General features: G+C 36.8%; 1 protein-coding gene across 1 annotated transcript in view; it reads left to right on the top strand.

Moving 5' to 3' along the window:
• LOC145668285 (centrosomal protein of 78 kDa-like) overlaps nucleotides 1–18516 on the top strand; it is a 56601-nt gene that overhangs the window by 24750 nt on the left and 13335 nt on the right. Inside the window, exons 5-9 of the mRNA XM_081736006.1 lie at nucleotides 2852–3026; nucleotides 4972–5150; nucleotides 9246–9412; nucleotides 14920–14979; nucleotides 17929–18054. Coding sequence (XP_081592132.1) covers nucleotides 2852–3026; nucleotides 4972–5150; nucleotides 9246–9412; nucleotides 14920–14979; nucleotides 17929–18054 — 707 coding nt within the window. The remainder of the gene's footprint in view (nucleotides 1–2851; nucleotides 3027–4971; nucleotides 5151–9245; nucleotides 9413–14919; nucleotides 14980–17928; nucleotides 18055–18516) is intronic.

Here is an 18516-nt window from a genome sequence, read left to right as displayed (position 1 = left end):
CTATGTTTTGGATACCTTTTCTTATAGCTGTCGATATAATTTTTAACTTAACAGTAGTAATTGCCGAAGTTTTGTTTGATCATATTTGAAGAATCCAGAGGATGAAGGGGAAATCCAGATTTTCGCATTTTGAGGTAAGAGTGACATAATATAGATTTGAGAAAGCTTTTTTTTTTTTTTTTTTTTCCTTTTCTGTACATGGGGACGCTGTGGGGAAAAAAAATCAAGACAAAAATGATACAAGGTGAATACAACGGTTTCAATGTTTATCGCTATAGAACGAAAACGGTTACAGATGGCGATAAGCTGTTGTTTTGTAAAAATTCAGCGTTTCAAGACGACATATGACTATCCACAACTCTACCGAAACCGAAAGTGCTTTAAATTTCCGTAGAGCAAAAACAGTAAGTGCTATCAAGATGCAGTTTTTTGCAATCGATTCAGGCCCTATCTCCTCCCTTAGCTCTCTGTTCAATTTGAAAGTAGTTGAAATGAACGATTTTTGGTTTCAACCTTTATCGCCATTGAACAAAAACATTAAAAGATAGCGAGTAATGGCATTTTGATATGGATTCAGCGTCCGAGGAACAGGTTCTATCTTTGATCATGTTACTTTATTTAATCAGTACTTACAGATGCACTACTTCAAGTTTGAATATTGAATTCGCATACTTTCACACTAAGAAATGATATTCGCTTGGTTAGATGCTTTACTTAGAATGAAAGAAAAAATCTTGATGGTGCTTCGTTAAGATGCCTTTACGAGACATTCTAATTTTTTGCGAGACCTCAAATTTAGAAGAATTCTGTATGTAAATTACAGAAGGAAGAACGCATGTCCATAGTAATACTTGGGACATTTGCTAGTAGATATATATAAGGATGGATCAAATGAAAACCGAATACCTGAAGTTATGGACATTGAATTGTATCCTATATCGTATATGAAGTTGAGTATCATTACGAAGAAGCGCTGTTAGTGTCCTTGGGTTGTTTCAGTTATCTCACTATCAGATGTAATGTTCGCCAATAAGAAGAAGCAACGTGAGGTCATTCGGTTTCTAGTGGTCAAGAATGTGATGTGATGTGAAGTGCATCGATGAATGACTGCAGTGCATGGAGAACATGCTCTGTCATTAATCCGTGGTCAAGAGTGGCTCAAACGTTTTCGCAAAGAATGGCAATCACTATAGGATGATGATGACCTGGCAAACCGTACGTCGTCATTACAGATGAACTGATCCAACGAGTTGACTAGTCCGTCTGTGAAAGCAGGCGCGTGAAGATTTAGGACATTAGTGAGAATCTTAGTGGGAGTTATAGGTCAGAGTACAGACTATCATCAAAGAAGATCTCCAATACAGAAAACTGAGTCCAGAATGAGTAATACCCGACCTCACAGAAGGTCAGAAGGGCCTCCGGATGATGTGATTGCAATTCCTTTTGCGTTCTCGAAAGGATGACATTCTTATGTTGAGGCTTGCGGCAGGTGGTAAATCGTGGTGCTATCATTTCCAACCGGAGAGCAAAAAACAGTCAGCAATGGATACATCAAGGTTCCCCACCACACAAGAAAAGCAGGTTGGCATAGAGTAGTGCAAAAGTGATGGTGACCATCAAGGACTCCTGATTGATTTTCTCACCCCTGGTGCAACAATCAATGGGACGGGACAGGTCTTATGGAACCACGGGCTGTGTGAAGGTAAAGGCTTAGACACTTTCTTAATTTCAGCACATAGTAGAGGTAATGTAAGTAGAACTATGTTCCGACCGCCGTTACTTACCCAGGTTGACCTAGGTATTCATTTCACAAAGGATGGGTGAACCTTAGAGTCGTATTGTAACGAGGGTAGGAGGAAAAAAAATTCCCGTCCCCATCGAGGCTCTTACAAATACAAATTCTTCCGAGAAGGGTTGAATGAACTCGGGATTGGTGGCTTGCGTTTTACATAATCAATGCATTCCACTGAAGTTACTCGATATGGTGCCACAGATATAAAAATGGAAACACTGACGTTACTTTGCAAGTTCGCTTGTGAGAACTTCCGGCTACTTGCGTTAGCAAATCGATTCAGCAGCTTTTCGCTGACGAGCAGAAATCTGAAGGAGTATACGTTAGTCGGTTTATACTCCAAAGTTTAATGGTCACACAAATCTATCCAACTTGTAATCGAAAAAATATGAATTTGCACGTTTGTAAAATAACGGAAATACTGAAGCGCATCATATCAATGTAAATGAAAGTCTAACACGAAATCAAATTTTTGTTTGCTTACAATGCTTGCAAAAATGGTTACTTTTCTGTAAGAACAGGTATATATTAATAAGAGTTGATTAACTCTTGACTGTGAGTTTGGTTTTTATTTACGTCGATATGATGTATCTAAAATTTTATGCATTTTCTGTATCTAAAATTATTTGTCACATGAAGAAGTTTAATGCACTGGGTAGAGCATTAGACCTTCCTTTAAAGATAAAACTTATTCAAAGATAAGATTTCGTAAGAGATATAACATTTTAACATAGTTCTTGAATAGTGTAACTCCTGTAGTACTTTCGAAAAGGTATAATTGCACTTCAATACAGATAGCTTCCCATAATATACACGTATATTGTACTGCAGCTGAAAATGTATCGTAAGCAATTCTATTCCTAGTAACTACAAACAAAAACATAAAATAATTTTAATATAACATTTGCGACCAACTCCAATTCCGTTATCATTGTAAATGTAAGGTTCATTATTTCAAGAAATGTTGTGAATATTTTATTCATATTGGCATTAACTTGTAGCTTTTGAAAATGACATTGACATTATATAACGTGATGTTTTCTCTTTGTTGTCTTTTAGCATCAAAAGCTAAATCGATTTACGGAAACGTGGATGGACTCTCTAAGATATAGGCAACCTGATCTTGATTCAATGCAAGGTTTGAAAAGAATAACACTTAATAATAACAGTAACATTGGGGATGAAGGTGTTTTAATCTTGTGTGAAGCATTGGCCGATGATTTGTGGATTAAAGGTAAGGTTATGGTAGCATTAAAAAAGGGAATCAATTTCTTGTTGTTCATATCATATTAACTACACTATACGTGGAAGGAATAAGTAAAATTTAGAATAATTTTGGCCAGACAGCTGATAAAGGAAGATTCTGTACTCTTACCGCGTAATTTACATCAATATGAGTACGGTACCAGAATTTTCAGTGCTAAACAGTATGAGTGCTTTTGCCTCGAAGTTCCATAAGACTACCGAACACGGAGCGATGAGTACTCTTTGGTATCGGTATCGTCTACAGTTCCTAGTGGAACACTGATACGAATGCAGTAGGCTTGGAACATGTAATCTTATGTTTACTGTTTCAGTTTCTTATTAATAATTGACATAGTAAGTTCACATAGTCCTGCTGCATCTGTAACCTTATACTACGTTTCGTGAGATTGTAAGACACATTATATATAATTACAAGGCATCAGAAAAGTGTACTTAATAGACAATCCAGTGTTTTTGTGTATACTTAATTGTATTTTAGGTTTAATTGCCATTGTAATACACAACATTCATTCGTGTTCTCACTTCGCATTCTATTACGCACTGATCCATATGTATAATAATCTATCACATATGTGATAATAAATGCCCTTGTATACAGTCACTGTCAAAAGTCTCAACACACTACTGATTTTTCAGAATAAAAAAAAATAATAAAAAATAAAATAAAATAAAATAAAAAACATGTATCCATACAAATCTCAGTTTGTTGGACTGTTCTGTAAAGTAAGTATCATTGCTGATATAAAGAAATTAAACATGGTCCTATTTCCATTGAGACTTATTTATTGAGTATGTTTTCGTTCAATGAAATGCCGACCCTTAGACTTTGATAAGAGCTTTACAAGTTCCAGGGCTTTGTTTGATTCCAACTTTTGCGAAGCAGTGCGATTCCAGTAACTAAAAAGCCTTCCAAAGACTTTTTGTGTGTGTGTGTGTGTGTGTGTGTGTGTGTGTGTGTGTGTGTATTCAATTTGTTAAAATACTTGATGTGAAACGTCCAGAGTTCGGAATATTCCCTCATTAACCTCTCCGTACCAACCTTCCTACGTGGTAGTAACTTCTCCTTCTTCAAATGCTTCCGACCTATCTACGTGGTAGTGACATCCCATTTTTCGTTCATTTGATTTTTTTGTTAAAGTATCATACGTAATAGACGAAACTCATCCGATCTTGACCAAACTTGGAATGGTGAAAGAACTTCACGAGCTTAGTACACACATGAAATATTATGATGTTAGACTTTTGGTTTCGGAGTTATTGGCCATCGAATTTGGGGTTTGGACTTACTTGAGTCCAAACTCCAAGTTTGATAGTCAATATCGTAGAACTAAAAGCTGAACACTACAGTATTTCACACGCATATTTATATTGTTAAGATCTACCAAAAAAAAATTTCAAACTTGGTCAAATGGAGATCTTTAGTTCCCAAGTTATTGGACACCAAATTTCGGGGTTAAGCTTAAGAAACCTGTTATGAAAAGTAAGTGCAGTATGTATTTATAATCAGTTGTTGAGTTGATTTAAGGGTAACGTCCCTTTGAGTAGTGGGGCTACAGGAGACGTGGATCTACAGTTTAACGTGAGATCCAAACCACATGCGTTCCCTCCGGAAATTGAACCCGGATCTCCATGCTAAAAGCACGTACGTTATCCACATACCCATGATAATTAGGATTTGCTAAAAATCAATGGAGGACGATTTTTTTCCTGTTGCAGGGAAATTTACTAGTCACATGTTTCCGACCTACCTACATGATAGGCACATTTCCTTTTCACATGCTTCCGAGCTGCCTACATGGTAGTGTCATCATCATCTTCACATGCTTCGTTTTTTTTTTCTTTAATTGTATTGGTGCATTGTGATGTGATAATATATATAACATCCTAATACTCATTTCGTTAATTTATTTCAGCTTTAGATATCCAGCATTGTGGAATTAGTAATAGAGGAGCGGAAAAAGTGTGTAATCTAGTAAAAGTGAATACGAACTTGAATATTGTAGATATTCGAAATAATCCTTTGGTTAAGCCAGACATGTTGCAGCAAGTCCTAGATCTGTTGGAAGGCAATAACAAGTACAAGAAGAATGAAGTAAGTATTGATGTAACTATTCGTTCGTATTTTATAAATACGATGTTTAAAAATATTCGACTTTTTCATTAGCTTTTTTTATTCTGTCAGTTGTATGCTTTGAAGATTATTCATACATAAATATAAATTTAAAATGTAATTACTAGGCTATAGTAAAGTTGGTTCCTTACGAAATGATTATAATTACCTTTGATGTAATCTAATAATAGGTTCACAGATCCAAGCATATATACAAGCACTATGAGATCCACTGAGACTTTCATATCTATTTAATAATTCACCAATTGGAATTAGTCTCTCTTTATTTTCATGCTTTTACTGCAGTGTGGTTTCATTTCATCCAATATTATTACTTAAGCATATATTAAAATTTCCCCCTCCCCCACCGAAACTTTTATTTTATTTTTTTATAAAGTTTAGCGAGATCTATATAGTATACATTTTCTTACTGTATGATGTTTTCTGATATGGTAGGTTATTCTCTCTCTCTCTCTCTCTCTCTCTCTATATATATATATATATATATATATATATATATATATATATATATTCTATCAGCCCTTGTTTCCATTTTGTACTAATAACAGAAGGAGTGGATGTCTGATGAAGACACAGTTATTGTGTTGAAACTGTTACGTGATAGTGTTTTTATATGTATATATATATATATATATATATATATATATATATATATATATATATATATAATATTGCTTATTTCACTTGAAATTCATAAAATTATTATATTTGATTTGATTTTGAGTTAGCTTCCCGTTCAGCACCGAGGCTATTATGAGATATGAACCGACGCTTAACTTTTAATCAGAATCAAATGACCTCCCAACGGGAATCGACTCGGGTCTTACGTACAACATTAACCATATAGCCGCCCGAGGAAGGTCATAAATACATAATTCCATGAAGAGCTCCCTTGTGACTAAGTGGTTAGCGTACGCGCTTTTGACGTGGGAGATCCGGATTCGATGCCCGGCAGGAGCTCATATGATTCGGATTCTACGTTAAACTATAAGTCCACGTTTAATATAGATCTCGCTGCTGAACGGGACGCTAAACTCATGACAAATTTTTGCATGCCATTCGCACCTAAATGAGGCAACATTTCTAAAATACTTTGTTAATCAATTTTATGTTAAGAGCCAATTTTCAGAAGTTTGTTATCGCATAAAGAAACATCCGTGTATAAATATTGTACAATTACATGTAAAATTATAGAGCTAATTTTACCTGGTTAAGGTAAGGAAATAACGCGTGAGGGTATAAAAGCTTTCAAGTGTGAACAGACTATAGAGAGGAGAAATAGTACGAGTGAGACCTGTACTGTCATTGTCACTGTCGTGTGTCACTGTCAATCATTTTAAATTATTTGACGAAAAACATAGGTTAATGTCGGAGTGGTGTTTCAAGAGAAGACGGGAAATCATTACAAAAATAGGGTATAACAGACATAAAGTAATTGCAGTGAAATCTCTAGGAAAATGAGCTCAAAGGCGTGGTAGAGGTTAATTATGAACAGAAATGTCTAATAAAATATAATGAAAAGTAATTCAGCTATTGTTTCTGTAGATTTCTTTGCTGTTACTTTTTGCAGCTTGTCATAATATTCAAAGTGTTGGCCTTGAACTTATTTAAAGTTTAAAGACCTTGTTTTTAACTTGTCTGTCTATGTTTCAGTGACGGCTTTGTCGTCGCAATCTTCCATACGTATCCATTAAGGAATTTTCACGTTGCTTTGTAGACCCACATTACCGGTAACATTCCTTTACTGAAAAAAAAGTATTACTATATTTCCTTGACACCAAACATAATCCTGAATTCTTTTTAAAAGAATTCACGTAAAGGGTTCTTCACGATCACCACAATGAGTGGCTTCTTGTTGTGCCTTTGGTTCAGATTTAGGAATGAAGAACCAACTTTTGGAATCTGTGCCTATAAATATGTTGATACCTGGGCTAGAATTTCGAAGAAAACAGAATGTTAGAAAATACTCCCTGTTTTATACTTTCTAATTGTCAGTGTCCTTTAATTATATAACAAACTTGTGCTCACACCACCTTTAACATTAATTGTTAAACATTCACATGAAGAACTTTTCTCTTAACCAAAATAAGCAAATAAATAAAAATTCTTCCCTTTTTCAATAATCAATCTAGTACTGAAAAATAATTTAAAACCTTGGAAAACATTTTAACACTTTTCTACGGTACAGTAATGTTACCGATACCGTAAGTCCACAAATCAAAGTAAAAATTCCTTAATTAGAATGATACAAGCAGTCGTTGAAACGTATACGGACAAGTTAGAAAAACATGGTTGCTTTTAAGGGAGTTCAAGATCAATATTTTATTATTCAGTATGCATCGTATCAATTTAATAGGTGATATTGAGATGACTGAAAGTTGCACATGACGGGATGTTTCTATCTCTTTTTCTAGTATTCTTGGGGTCGCGGTGGCTCAGTGGTAGAGCGTTCACCTCTGGTGCTTGGGGTCTCGGGTTCGATCCCAGCCCCCGCCAAGTGAACTTTGTGGTGGACAAACACCGTGTACGTGGGTTTTCTTGGGGTTCTCCCGTTTGCTCCCACTTTTTTCATTCCACTATTTCATTCATTACTCATCATCACCGTCTCCTTTAGCCTAACCTACATAACCGTGCGACGTAAAACTCAAAGATTTCATTTCTAGTATTCTTGTTCTCCCTTTTTTCTCTCCTCCACTTTAGGGTCGTCTGAAGCTTGAAAGCTAAGTGTGTAAATTTAGTGCCTGTAGTGTGTTGTATATAAAATTATAGCATGTAAGGTACGTATACTTATGAATTTAATGCGAATACCTGCAAAAACTGTCTGCGATCTTAGTATGCAACTTACCAAATTAATATGGAATTAGACCACCTTATTCCCTCAGAACAGCTCTGATACGACGTGGAATGGAGTCGTAGAGGCCGTGAACGGTAGCAAGTGTAATATTACACCATTCTGCATGCAGTGAATCACTCAGTTTCATGAGAGAGGATGTAAGAGGGAATTGCGCCGGATTCATTTCTCCTAAACGTACCACAGATGTTCAAGTATGTTCAGGTCCATGGATTGGGCGGGCCAACTTCATTGGATGTTCCTTAAACCACGCCACAATTGTTCCAGCTGTGTGAATGGGCCCATTATCACCTGGAGTATGGCGTTATTACCCCAAAACAATATCTGGACCATAGGATGCGAATGGTCCCTTAAAATGGCGACATAATAACGGGCAGTGATGCGACCAGTAAGCGTTAGCACAAAACTCACTGAAAACCAGGTTATTGCGGCCTACAGTATCACAGAGCCACCGCCATGTTTCACGGTTGGAGTAAACACTGAGGGTCATACGCTGCTTTGGGTGACCGCCACACATGAATACGGCCCGTGGTTTAAAATAAGGTGAACGATGACATCCGTTCATATCACATGTTTCAAGTCATCAGCGGCCCATGTTGCATATTTGCTGCACCCTTGGGTTCGTGCTAAAGCGCAAGGTTCCTTATCAGCAGTTTCACCCGTCCAACTCGACCCCGTATGTCCATATGTAACTCGCGGCGAACTGTGATTATCTACATAGGCTGTAGAAGGGTGTTGCATCACAGTTGCATGACAGTTCTGAGTGATAATCCGCTTAACTCTTAGTGGAACCTGTCACTAAGAGTTTTCTTCTAACCACTGTTCTTCTTTCCCGATGTGGTTTTACCATGAATGGTGAAGATCATCATCGTCTTGGACAGTATCGCTCGCGACACACCCAATATATTTGCCACTTTCGTCACGTTCGCACCACAAAACAGAATGCCAACAATTCGCCCTCTTTGGAAATTAGAGAGGTCGCCCATTTTACACTATCATCGTCTGCTAAGTTCACTGCACACTGCTATTATACTGGTCGTCACGTGGTACGAAATTTGCCCTAACATAACTCCGGCGCAGCAGTCGCTTTCTGATCTTTGCAAACCCAGACATCTGTTTCCGACTCCAGGTGTTACTATTAAATTGATAAGTATCTGTACACTTTATTTAAAATAAGAACTAATAAAATTATATTTATTTTCAAGTACCATTGGATAACTCCAAGAACAGTTTCGATGTCTTCATTAACGTCTTCTCGTCGTTCTCTTGGAAGAAGTGGTTCTCAAATGACAGTGTCAACTAGAATGTCAAGAACCAAAACTCGAGAACGAAAAGATTTGTCCTCAAAATGTCAACAGACTGAAACAAACAGGTAATGAATACCTTACTCCTCTATTTTCATTTTAAAAGATCCTTATTATTTTTTGGACTTCCAAACTATGCTATGCATAAATGTCAGAAGACTTATAGAACGACTATGTCCGTCCGTCCGTCTGTTGATAGGTGTCAAGCAAAAACGGTAAGAGATATCAAGAAATGGTTTCTTGAATAGATTGAGTGCCCAAGAATAGGTTCCATCTCCTCCGTTAACTTTGTTTAAACCGGAAGTTGTTCGGCTCAACCATTTCCGGTTTCAGTGTGTATTGCCACAGAACAAAAGCGCTAATGGATAGCGACAAGTTGTTTCCTACAGTTCATTCAGCATCTCAAGACAACATATTGTCACAACCGGCAACATTCTACAAAAACCGGAAGTGATTGAAATGTACTAGTACTTCCGATTTGAGTACTGGTTAAAATAGAGTAAAAGATATCGAGAAGCGGTCTTATGCAATCCCTTACATTAATTCCAAGAATAGATTGTGTCTCCTCGATTAACCCTCTATTAAAGCCGAAAGAATCAACCATTTCCCGTTTCAGTGTTTATCGTCGTAAAGGGTTATTCAAAAAGCTCACCGGTTTTGGATCGTCTCGCAAATTTTTGTTTCTTGGTTGCCAATATTGTTTTGTATTGTTGCTCTACCCACAAACATTCCGATTGTCGCCTTAGTCTGAATTTCTCGCATTTCTTCAGTCTGTGTCTAACCATGGAGCACTTTACTATAGCCTGCCATGCTGCCCGCAGAACAATCCAATTGCTTCAAGAGCGGTTCCCGAATCGCCTTATTTCGCGTAATGCTGACCAGCAATGGCCTCCGAGGTCATGCGACTTAATTCTTTGTGACTTTTTTTTCTTTGGGGTACTCTTACATCATTGGTGTATGTCAATAAACCTTGTTCCATCTGTGAATTAAAGAATGAAATTTGACGAATGGTCGGCGAAATACAAGTGAAAACTTGTCAGTCATAGTGAATTTCACGAACAATGTTACTGCATGCCAGCTCAGTAGAGGAGGTCGTATGTCCATCATTCACCGTACCTGAAATCGGAATATGTGATGAACATGTTTATGAATTTTGTTATTGTTTAACCGGTGCGCTTTTTAAATAACACCATAGAAAAAAAAGCGGTAATAGATAGTGACAAGCGATTTATTTGAATCGATTCTGCGTGTCAAGAGAGCATACAATCAGCACCCACAACTCTCCATGAAAACAGAAAGTGATTGAAATTTACTAATACTTTCAGTTTAAATATTGATGTTCATAGAGCAAGAACGGTAAGAAGTACCGACAAGCAGTTTTTTTTTTTATCAATCGATTCATCGTCCCAAGAACAGGTTAAAACCCTATCCAGCTCTTCCGTTAACCCTATATTCAACTAAAAGTTGTACAAATTAACTATTTCCTGTTTCAAAGTTGATCGCCATAGAACCTAAACGGTAATAGTTAGCGACAAGCGTTGTTTCACAGTCGATTTAGCGTCTTAAGGGAACTTGCCATTACTACCCGCAACACTGTACCGAAACCAGAAGTAATTGAAATTTAGTAGCATTTCCGATTTTAATATTGATTTCCCTGGAGAAAAACCAGTAAGAGATATTGAGAAGCAGTTTTATGCAATCCTCTTTTCAAACCGAAAGTGGTAGAAATCAGCCTTTTCCGGTTCCAGCGTTGATCGTCATAGAACTAAACCGGTAATCGATATCTACAAGCGGTTTTTAGCAAACGATTCAGCGTTTCAACTGAACATACCATGTGTTCCCGCTGCACTCTACTAAAACCAGAAATGGTTGAAATTTATTAGTACTTCTGTTTCAGTACTTACTTCCGTAGAGCATAAATGGCAAGAGATATCGAAAAGTTTTTTGCAAAGATACAGCGTTCCAAGAATGAGTTTTGTTTTGATCTTTATCTATCTGTTCAAATTACAGCAGTGATCACATAATGAATAAAACGGTGGCGATAACCAGTTTTTTATATGGATTAAGTCCGTAAGAATATGTTTCACCCCTGATTTCATTCGTCTGTTGCAATCAGAAGTGATAGACATAAACTAGCACTTGCAGTTTCGATATTAATCTCCATAGAGCAAAGCTAGTAAGAGATAGCAAGTAATGGCTTTTTGATATGGATTCAACGTTCGAGGAACTGGTTCTGTTTTTGATTTTATTCCTCTATTGCAACCAGTAGTTATAGATGTACTACATCAGCTTTGATTATTGACTTCGCATAGTTTCGAAGTCTACCGTAATTTCACACTGTGAAATGAAATTCGCACATTTTTTAAAAAATAAGTTTGTTTTCATCAATTTTGGTGTGTGTAATAGGTATATGGTACCAGCAAAGAAGAAAAAAGTGCAAATCTGGATTAATGTAGAAATCCCCAGATGAAAACTGGGGAATTATTTTACCTTTCGAACAGTTGTGAAATTATTACTAATCTTGATTCATATGTTTTCTCTAATAGACAGTTTTTTTAAAATACTATGACAGCGGTAGAACACTGATCTCAGAATTGCGTATTGGAACGAAGGTTGTGTGTGGTATGATAACTTCATGATTAACCAAAGCTATGAACGTACGTCTTTTGAGATTTTTTATTCTTTCTGTTATATCATTCTACCTAATCTTTTAACATCATTCGTTTGTATTTTTCACTTCCTGTTTGACCTGAAATACGGTCAATTTAAAAACTGAAAATATGGTTACAAATTACGTGTTTTTTTCTCTCTCTCTGTCAATATCATTCGTATGTTCGTGTTTGCATTTTTTCATAGTTTTACCTTGTCTAATGAGAGAACCATGATCGTTTAAAAACTTCCGTTTATTTCAAGTTTCGGGTTTGTAATATCCTTAAAATGTTTTTATGCTTACCGTGAACAAGTTTTCGAATCCTGAATTAGGTAGCTCATTTGATCAGTTTCGTAATTAAGTTAACAATTTGATTGCATATGTGCTTCCTTTGCTAATTTAATTGTTATCCAGGCAATCCGATGGAAAATCTTCCAGCATGAAAGCTTTACGAAATGTGGCCGATAGTTTAACATGGTATCTGCACTTTCATCGGGAATTAAACCTAAATATCACGTGCCAAGGAAAAGTACTATTTAACTTCGTGATCGTAATCTCAGCATTTTCTGATGTAGAGTCACATAGTTGTTCAGTGTCTTCCTGGGTAAGATGATTCTACTTCAATTACAATCATTTCTTTAGATTCCTTACGTTCGTTGTTTCCTAGAAGCTTTCTATCTTGAGGTGGACAATATCACATATTGGTAGACACAATGAATACCGTGACATTCTTGGATTTGTGTGCAACTTTTGAACTTTGATCCTCTTTTCTAATCGTCTCTTTTGTCGCCTAAAGATCTCCAATCCGCGTGATGTCCCTTATCTTGAACTTCTCCAGTCAGTTTAATAGGAATCTTGGAGATGATAATTCGATTGACTAAAATCCAATCCCTTAAAGCATTGGAACCCCCTTGTGGCTATATGTTAGCGTACGCGTCTTTGGCGTTGGAACCCGAAATTCACGAAACCCTGGCGTTCAATTCACGTTGGGAGGTTATCGGATCCGGATACTACGTTAAAATGTGGGTCCCCATCTCATATAGCCATTGTATTGAACGTGACGCTAAAATCTAAAATAACCAATCTTACACTCGGTGACTTATTGATATCTCCAAATGTGTCATCGAAGCCTCCTTAATATACATCGTTCATGCTTCATAAACATTCATTTGGTGGTTGTGGATAACATCAACGTAGCATGAACGGACGATCCAACCAGTAACCAATTAATAGTACACGTACACTTAACAATGATTAAACCAAAATGTGGCACACCTTACACTGTCCTATTATAACTTGTAGTAATGGCTTATATTAACTTCTTGCCATTATGGATCATTCTGATGCAATACATCATATTGTTGTGAGCATGGGCGGCGATTAGGGGGGGGGCAGTTGCCTCCCACTTTTTTTGAAGCAACCCATTAATGTATATACCGTAGTTTCATTTGGAAATATAAAGTTTATGTATGTATTACTGTTTCATAAGAAAAATGGTGCTATGTAACATTTGCCGTTGCGTGAGTACGTATAGGTTGTCTTCCCGTGAAGTTAAGAAAGCTACAGGAGTTGCGTTTTAAGTGCGACGGAAAACAACCCAAAAATTAACCTATTGGAGCACAACAATTCGAACATACTTTCAATCCAGAGGTATAGAAGCCAAACCTGCTAAATCCATTTTCAGTTTTGTCAGGAAACTAAGAAGTGATGTCCTTATGTTTCAGAATTGTTTAACAATTTTCTTGTTTAGAGGTCCCTACTTAATACAAATGAGTGAAATCAACCATTAAACAAAAAAAGTTGTTCAACAATTCTGAAAACATGAGGGCGTCACTTTTTCTTCGTTCCCAGACAAAATTCAAAAATGGATTTAGCAGGTTTTGCTTCTATACCCCCCTTCTTACAAGGGTTCGATATGTTAATCAGCCGCTTTGAAACTAATTGAGAGAACATTTCGCAAAAAAAGAAGTATTTCACAAGTTATTCTTTAATTGCACAAAAATTGACAATTCCTAAAATGTCTTCTCTTCTGTCTAAAGTAAGGAATATTGATTAAAAAGAGCGTAATAAGAAACAACGTCTACCTTTCCCATTGTTTTGTAATGTAATATACGAGTGAAGTGGTGTGTGTAACTGTATATACAGGGATGTAACTGTATATACAATTAAATTTAGTGAATTCAACATAATTCTAGGTTTTAGGATTATTTTGTATAGCTGGAGTGTAGAGTGATTCTAAGTATTGTTGTCTTTTGATGCGTTCCAAGAAAGTGAAAACTGCACCTAGTGGCAACGAACATGTTTCGGGAAGCTGCAAAAGCAAATATTGCTTTAAATGTCGTAGCATATGCTTGTAGTATTTACTGTCTTTCATGTTCTAAGAGTAATAACATGCATTTAATAGCATGGGTGGAACGAAAAATTAAGTTGTTCAATTATCCCCAGTTTCAGTATAGCATCTTCAAAACAAGACTCCTTATTCATTACTATGATTAATATTATTATTTCTATTTATTTGGTTTTCAAATTTATTAAATAATCTGATTACACAATTTTCCAGACAGAATTTTAAGATGTTCATGAGCAAGGAAACAAATCTCTTCTTACATTTTCGTTATTTCAGAGTACAAAGGTCTAGTACCTACTTGCGTTGGTTTTGTCAATTTACTTCATAAAATATGAAATACGATATACAGTATTTTAACTTAAAAATGAGTATCCTATTAGTTATACAACCTTTCGTGAAACAAAATGTTAGAAACAACCAGGAAAACCTAAGATTGATATACAAATATTCAGATCATGTCTTGCCCTCCCACGTTTAACGTCCAATCGCCGCCACTGGTTGTGAGTATTACTTAAGTAGAAATTGTTATATATTAACATGTGTAAGATATGACTTATGTCTGTTTTATTTTAAAATAGAAGCAGAACCCCGACGATAGGAGTTCCTTGGAGATCTGCAATGAGACAGGAATCACGAAGGTAACTTTAAAAGATAATATTGACACTGAAGATGTAATATTATATTACGTGTGCTGCTATTATTTTTCGTATTATCCGTGTACCTTTATGTCATTGTTTGCATTGAAATTCGTGCTGCAAGAAATGGTAGTTTGATACGTTCATATATATATATATATATATATATATATATATATATATATATATATATAAATATAGGATGAATGTGAAAGATGTGCATAAACTCCCGGAGGTGATTCGTGACATCAAAAGAAGACAAAAAGTCCTCTAGCATATTCTCGAATTCCGCGTCGTGTACGAGTAACAGGGGTGCCAACTTGGAATCAAAAATCGAATCCTGACAGTTGGAACGGAACAGACAGATGTGCACTAATGCATATGTGTAGAGACGTGATACTAGGGCGAAAGGTTGTATAAATATAAGTGACCGATTGCTGATCGACTTTGGTACGCATAAGCGACATGTGGACTAGCAGTCATGCTTTTACAGTATTTGTGTACGAGGAAACAATTGCAGCACAGGGATGTATAAGTGGAGCAAAAGGACCTGAGGGCAGCACTTATCCACGAAGACAGTATTTTCTGAACGAAAGCTAATAACTTCGTGGCCGGTAGTAGTACAACGTGTTGTGGTTCGATTCCCGGCGGGAGCTCATGTGGTTCGGATTCCACGTTAATCAGTAGGTCCACGTCTCATATAGCCTCGCTGCTGAAAAGGGACGTTAAACTCAAAATCAACTCAACTCAACGTGTTGTGGGACGGCTGATCTAACGCGATGGTGGTGTAGGTGATCTGCGAGGAAGGCAGTTAAAGTGGATAAAGTGTGTAATAAAGCTCCATTGAGTGTCAATGCTGTAAGAATAGTCCGTTATTCGTATGAGGAACAAGCCGATATAGTATTTACAGATAGCAAAGCGAATTGAAATGCTTTGGAGACTGGCTGACGGTACTAGGCAACATATCCGCAGATTGTACTTAATCAACGAACATTTGCTGCAATGTATAGTCGTCTACATGAGACGGAGACCTTGGCACTATGTATACGGACGTAGAACGGACGCGTACGGCTTGGATATCTGAGATGGACGCTCGTGTGCTACAAGATGTTGCGGAAAACCCCGGTATGAGCTCCAGGCAGCTAACCAATGTGCGAGCAATTGATCAAACTACTGTCTTGCAAATTCTACACGAAGATGCCTTTTATCCCTGTCACTTCCAAAATATATCTGAAGCGTCCCTTCACTTTCTAAATACAGTAGGCAAAAATAGGTAGGGGGAACGGCATAACGTTATGCGTCTCGTACCTTTTCAATTTTTTTTACCCCTGTGCAACGTTTGCATGGTCTCCACGCTGCAGATTTTTCCCCACGAGAAGCGTTCTGTCACTGGTTGCTCCAACAAGTTACAACCATATTGGCATTTCTGTCATTAATCTTCTTCACTGATAAGGTTGCCTTCGGGTGAGATGGCATAATCAACTTCCACAACACTCACATCTGGGCGCAGTTAAGTCCACACGGAATGGTCGAGTCCCACAATCAACAGCAGTTTCGAATAAATGTCTGGGCTGAGATTCTAGGTGACCAGGTAATCAGACCATTTATTCTGCCACAAAGACTAACAGGCGACACATATCTGCAGTTCCTGCAAGATACACTACCCCATTTGCTTGATGATGTATCACTGACATTTCGAAACATGTGGCTGATGCACAATGGAGCCCCCCTGCTTCTTTGCTCTGCGTATCTGAATAATGCAATCCCCCAGATGGATCGGTCGGTACGGCTCTATTGTATGGCCCACCCAGTCAGCGAACCTAAATCCCCTTAATTTTTACTTGTGGGAATATCTTAAGAATGTCGTTTACGCTAAGCCTGTGCCTGATGTACATACTCTGGAGGAACGTATCAATGCTGGCTGTAACAATGTGCGGACTCAGTCCGGAATATTCGATAGGGTACGTCAGTCATTGATGCGACGTGTGCATGCGTGCATTGACAGTTATGGGGGAAAATTCGAACATTCACTCTGACTCTACTCGAGATGAGTTCAATGTGTACTGTGCTGTACGTACGTATGTTGTTTATCAGGTCACTCGTGAGCGACGTGCGCATTGTTAATCATCGTTAACAGCACGTCTCGCTTGACATCCCCATCACTATGTGTTCATTGTCTTTCTTTTCTGTTCAGTCATTGGCTTTGTACTTCTTCTTCGTATTTGTCCAGTATCATTCTTATGCGCGATAGCTGTGTCCGTTGCCAGGATGCAATACCATCAATTAACTACCAAGCTGATCCTGCTGGTTAACTCTATCTTCGCAACTACCCAATGTACAATTTTGCTTATGTTCATAGCCATATTTAATTACTTTTGATCTCACGAATCACTTTCTGCAGTTTGTGCACATCTTTATGTTCCGTTCCAATTGTCAGGATTCAATTTTCGATTCCAAGTTGGCAGCCCTTTCACTCGTACACGACGTGGAATTCGACAACATGCAAGAGGACTTTTTATCTTCTTTTGATGTCTCGAATCACTTCCCGGAGTTTGTGTACATCTTTCAGGTTCACCTTATATACAATATATACAATTTAAATGAAATCAACAAAGTGACTGTCTGAAGCAAGAGTTGTTCATGAGTGGTAACAGCTGTTGTATAACTGTAAATCATCAATTTTTAAAAATTAGATAGATTATGTCGGTTATTAGTTTTATCATATTCCATTTTGTGTATTCCGTTTTGTATTTACCTCCTTAGTTCTAGTATATGCATTATACCATATGACCCAATGGTAGTCCGAACATTATTTAACTTGGTATATTCATGTTACATTTCATTGACATTGTCTGAAATTAACTTACCAAAACTACTTTCTTGCTGAAAAATAGAATGAAAATTATAATTGTAAATTTAACTATAATAATATTATATTATTACTTTCGATAGGAACTTTCCACATGAGATAACTTCAGGTGTTCCAAATGCTTCGCTGCTGAAGGGTCAGATATCAGTTCCAATGTCCAAAGGCAGTTCCTTATCGTATCCCAATTTGATTGAAGTTAGTAAGTTAAAGTAAGTGTTAGAAACATATATTTCTTTATTACAATTTACGTATATTTCTTTTATTTATGTATTTATTATTATTATTATTATTATTATTATTATTATTATTATTATTATTATTATTATTATTATTATTATTATTATTATTGATTTCGTATTAAATACAGAAAGTTTGGCTTATTGATCTTACGAATGGATGAGCTGATAAGCAAAATATAACTTCTGCACTCATAATTTTAACGAGATTCTTCGCAAAATAGAAAACGAAGTTACGAGGGGAAGTCAGAAAGTAAGGTTCCTTAATGCATATCGTTTGTACTATTCTAGATAGAAAAGTTACCATTTGGCCGAGACGATGTTCAGATCTTGACTTCTTTGTGGAAGCAGAATCAAGTTGGAGTGCCTGACACGTTCTGAATAAGGCGTAAGCAAAATGGCTACTTAACTCCTTGTGTAGATACTAAAGATGTA

Source organism: Thermobia domestica, chromosome 13, assembly GCF_964235325.1.
Source record: "Thermobia domestica chromosome 13, izTheDome1.hap1.1, whole genome shotgun sequence".
NCBI classification, from domain to species: Eukaryota; Metazoa; Arthropoda; class Insecta; order Zygentoma; family Lepismatidae; genus Thermobia; species Thermobia domestica.
Note: the sequence above shows the minus strand (reverse complement) of the source record. Positions and strands in the feature narration are given on the sequence as shown.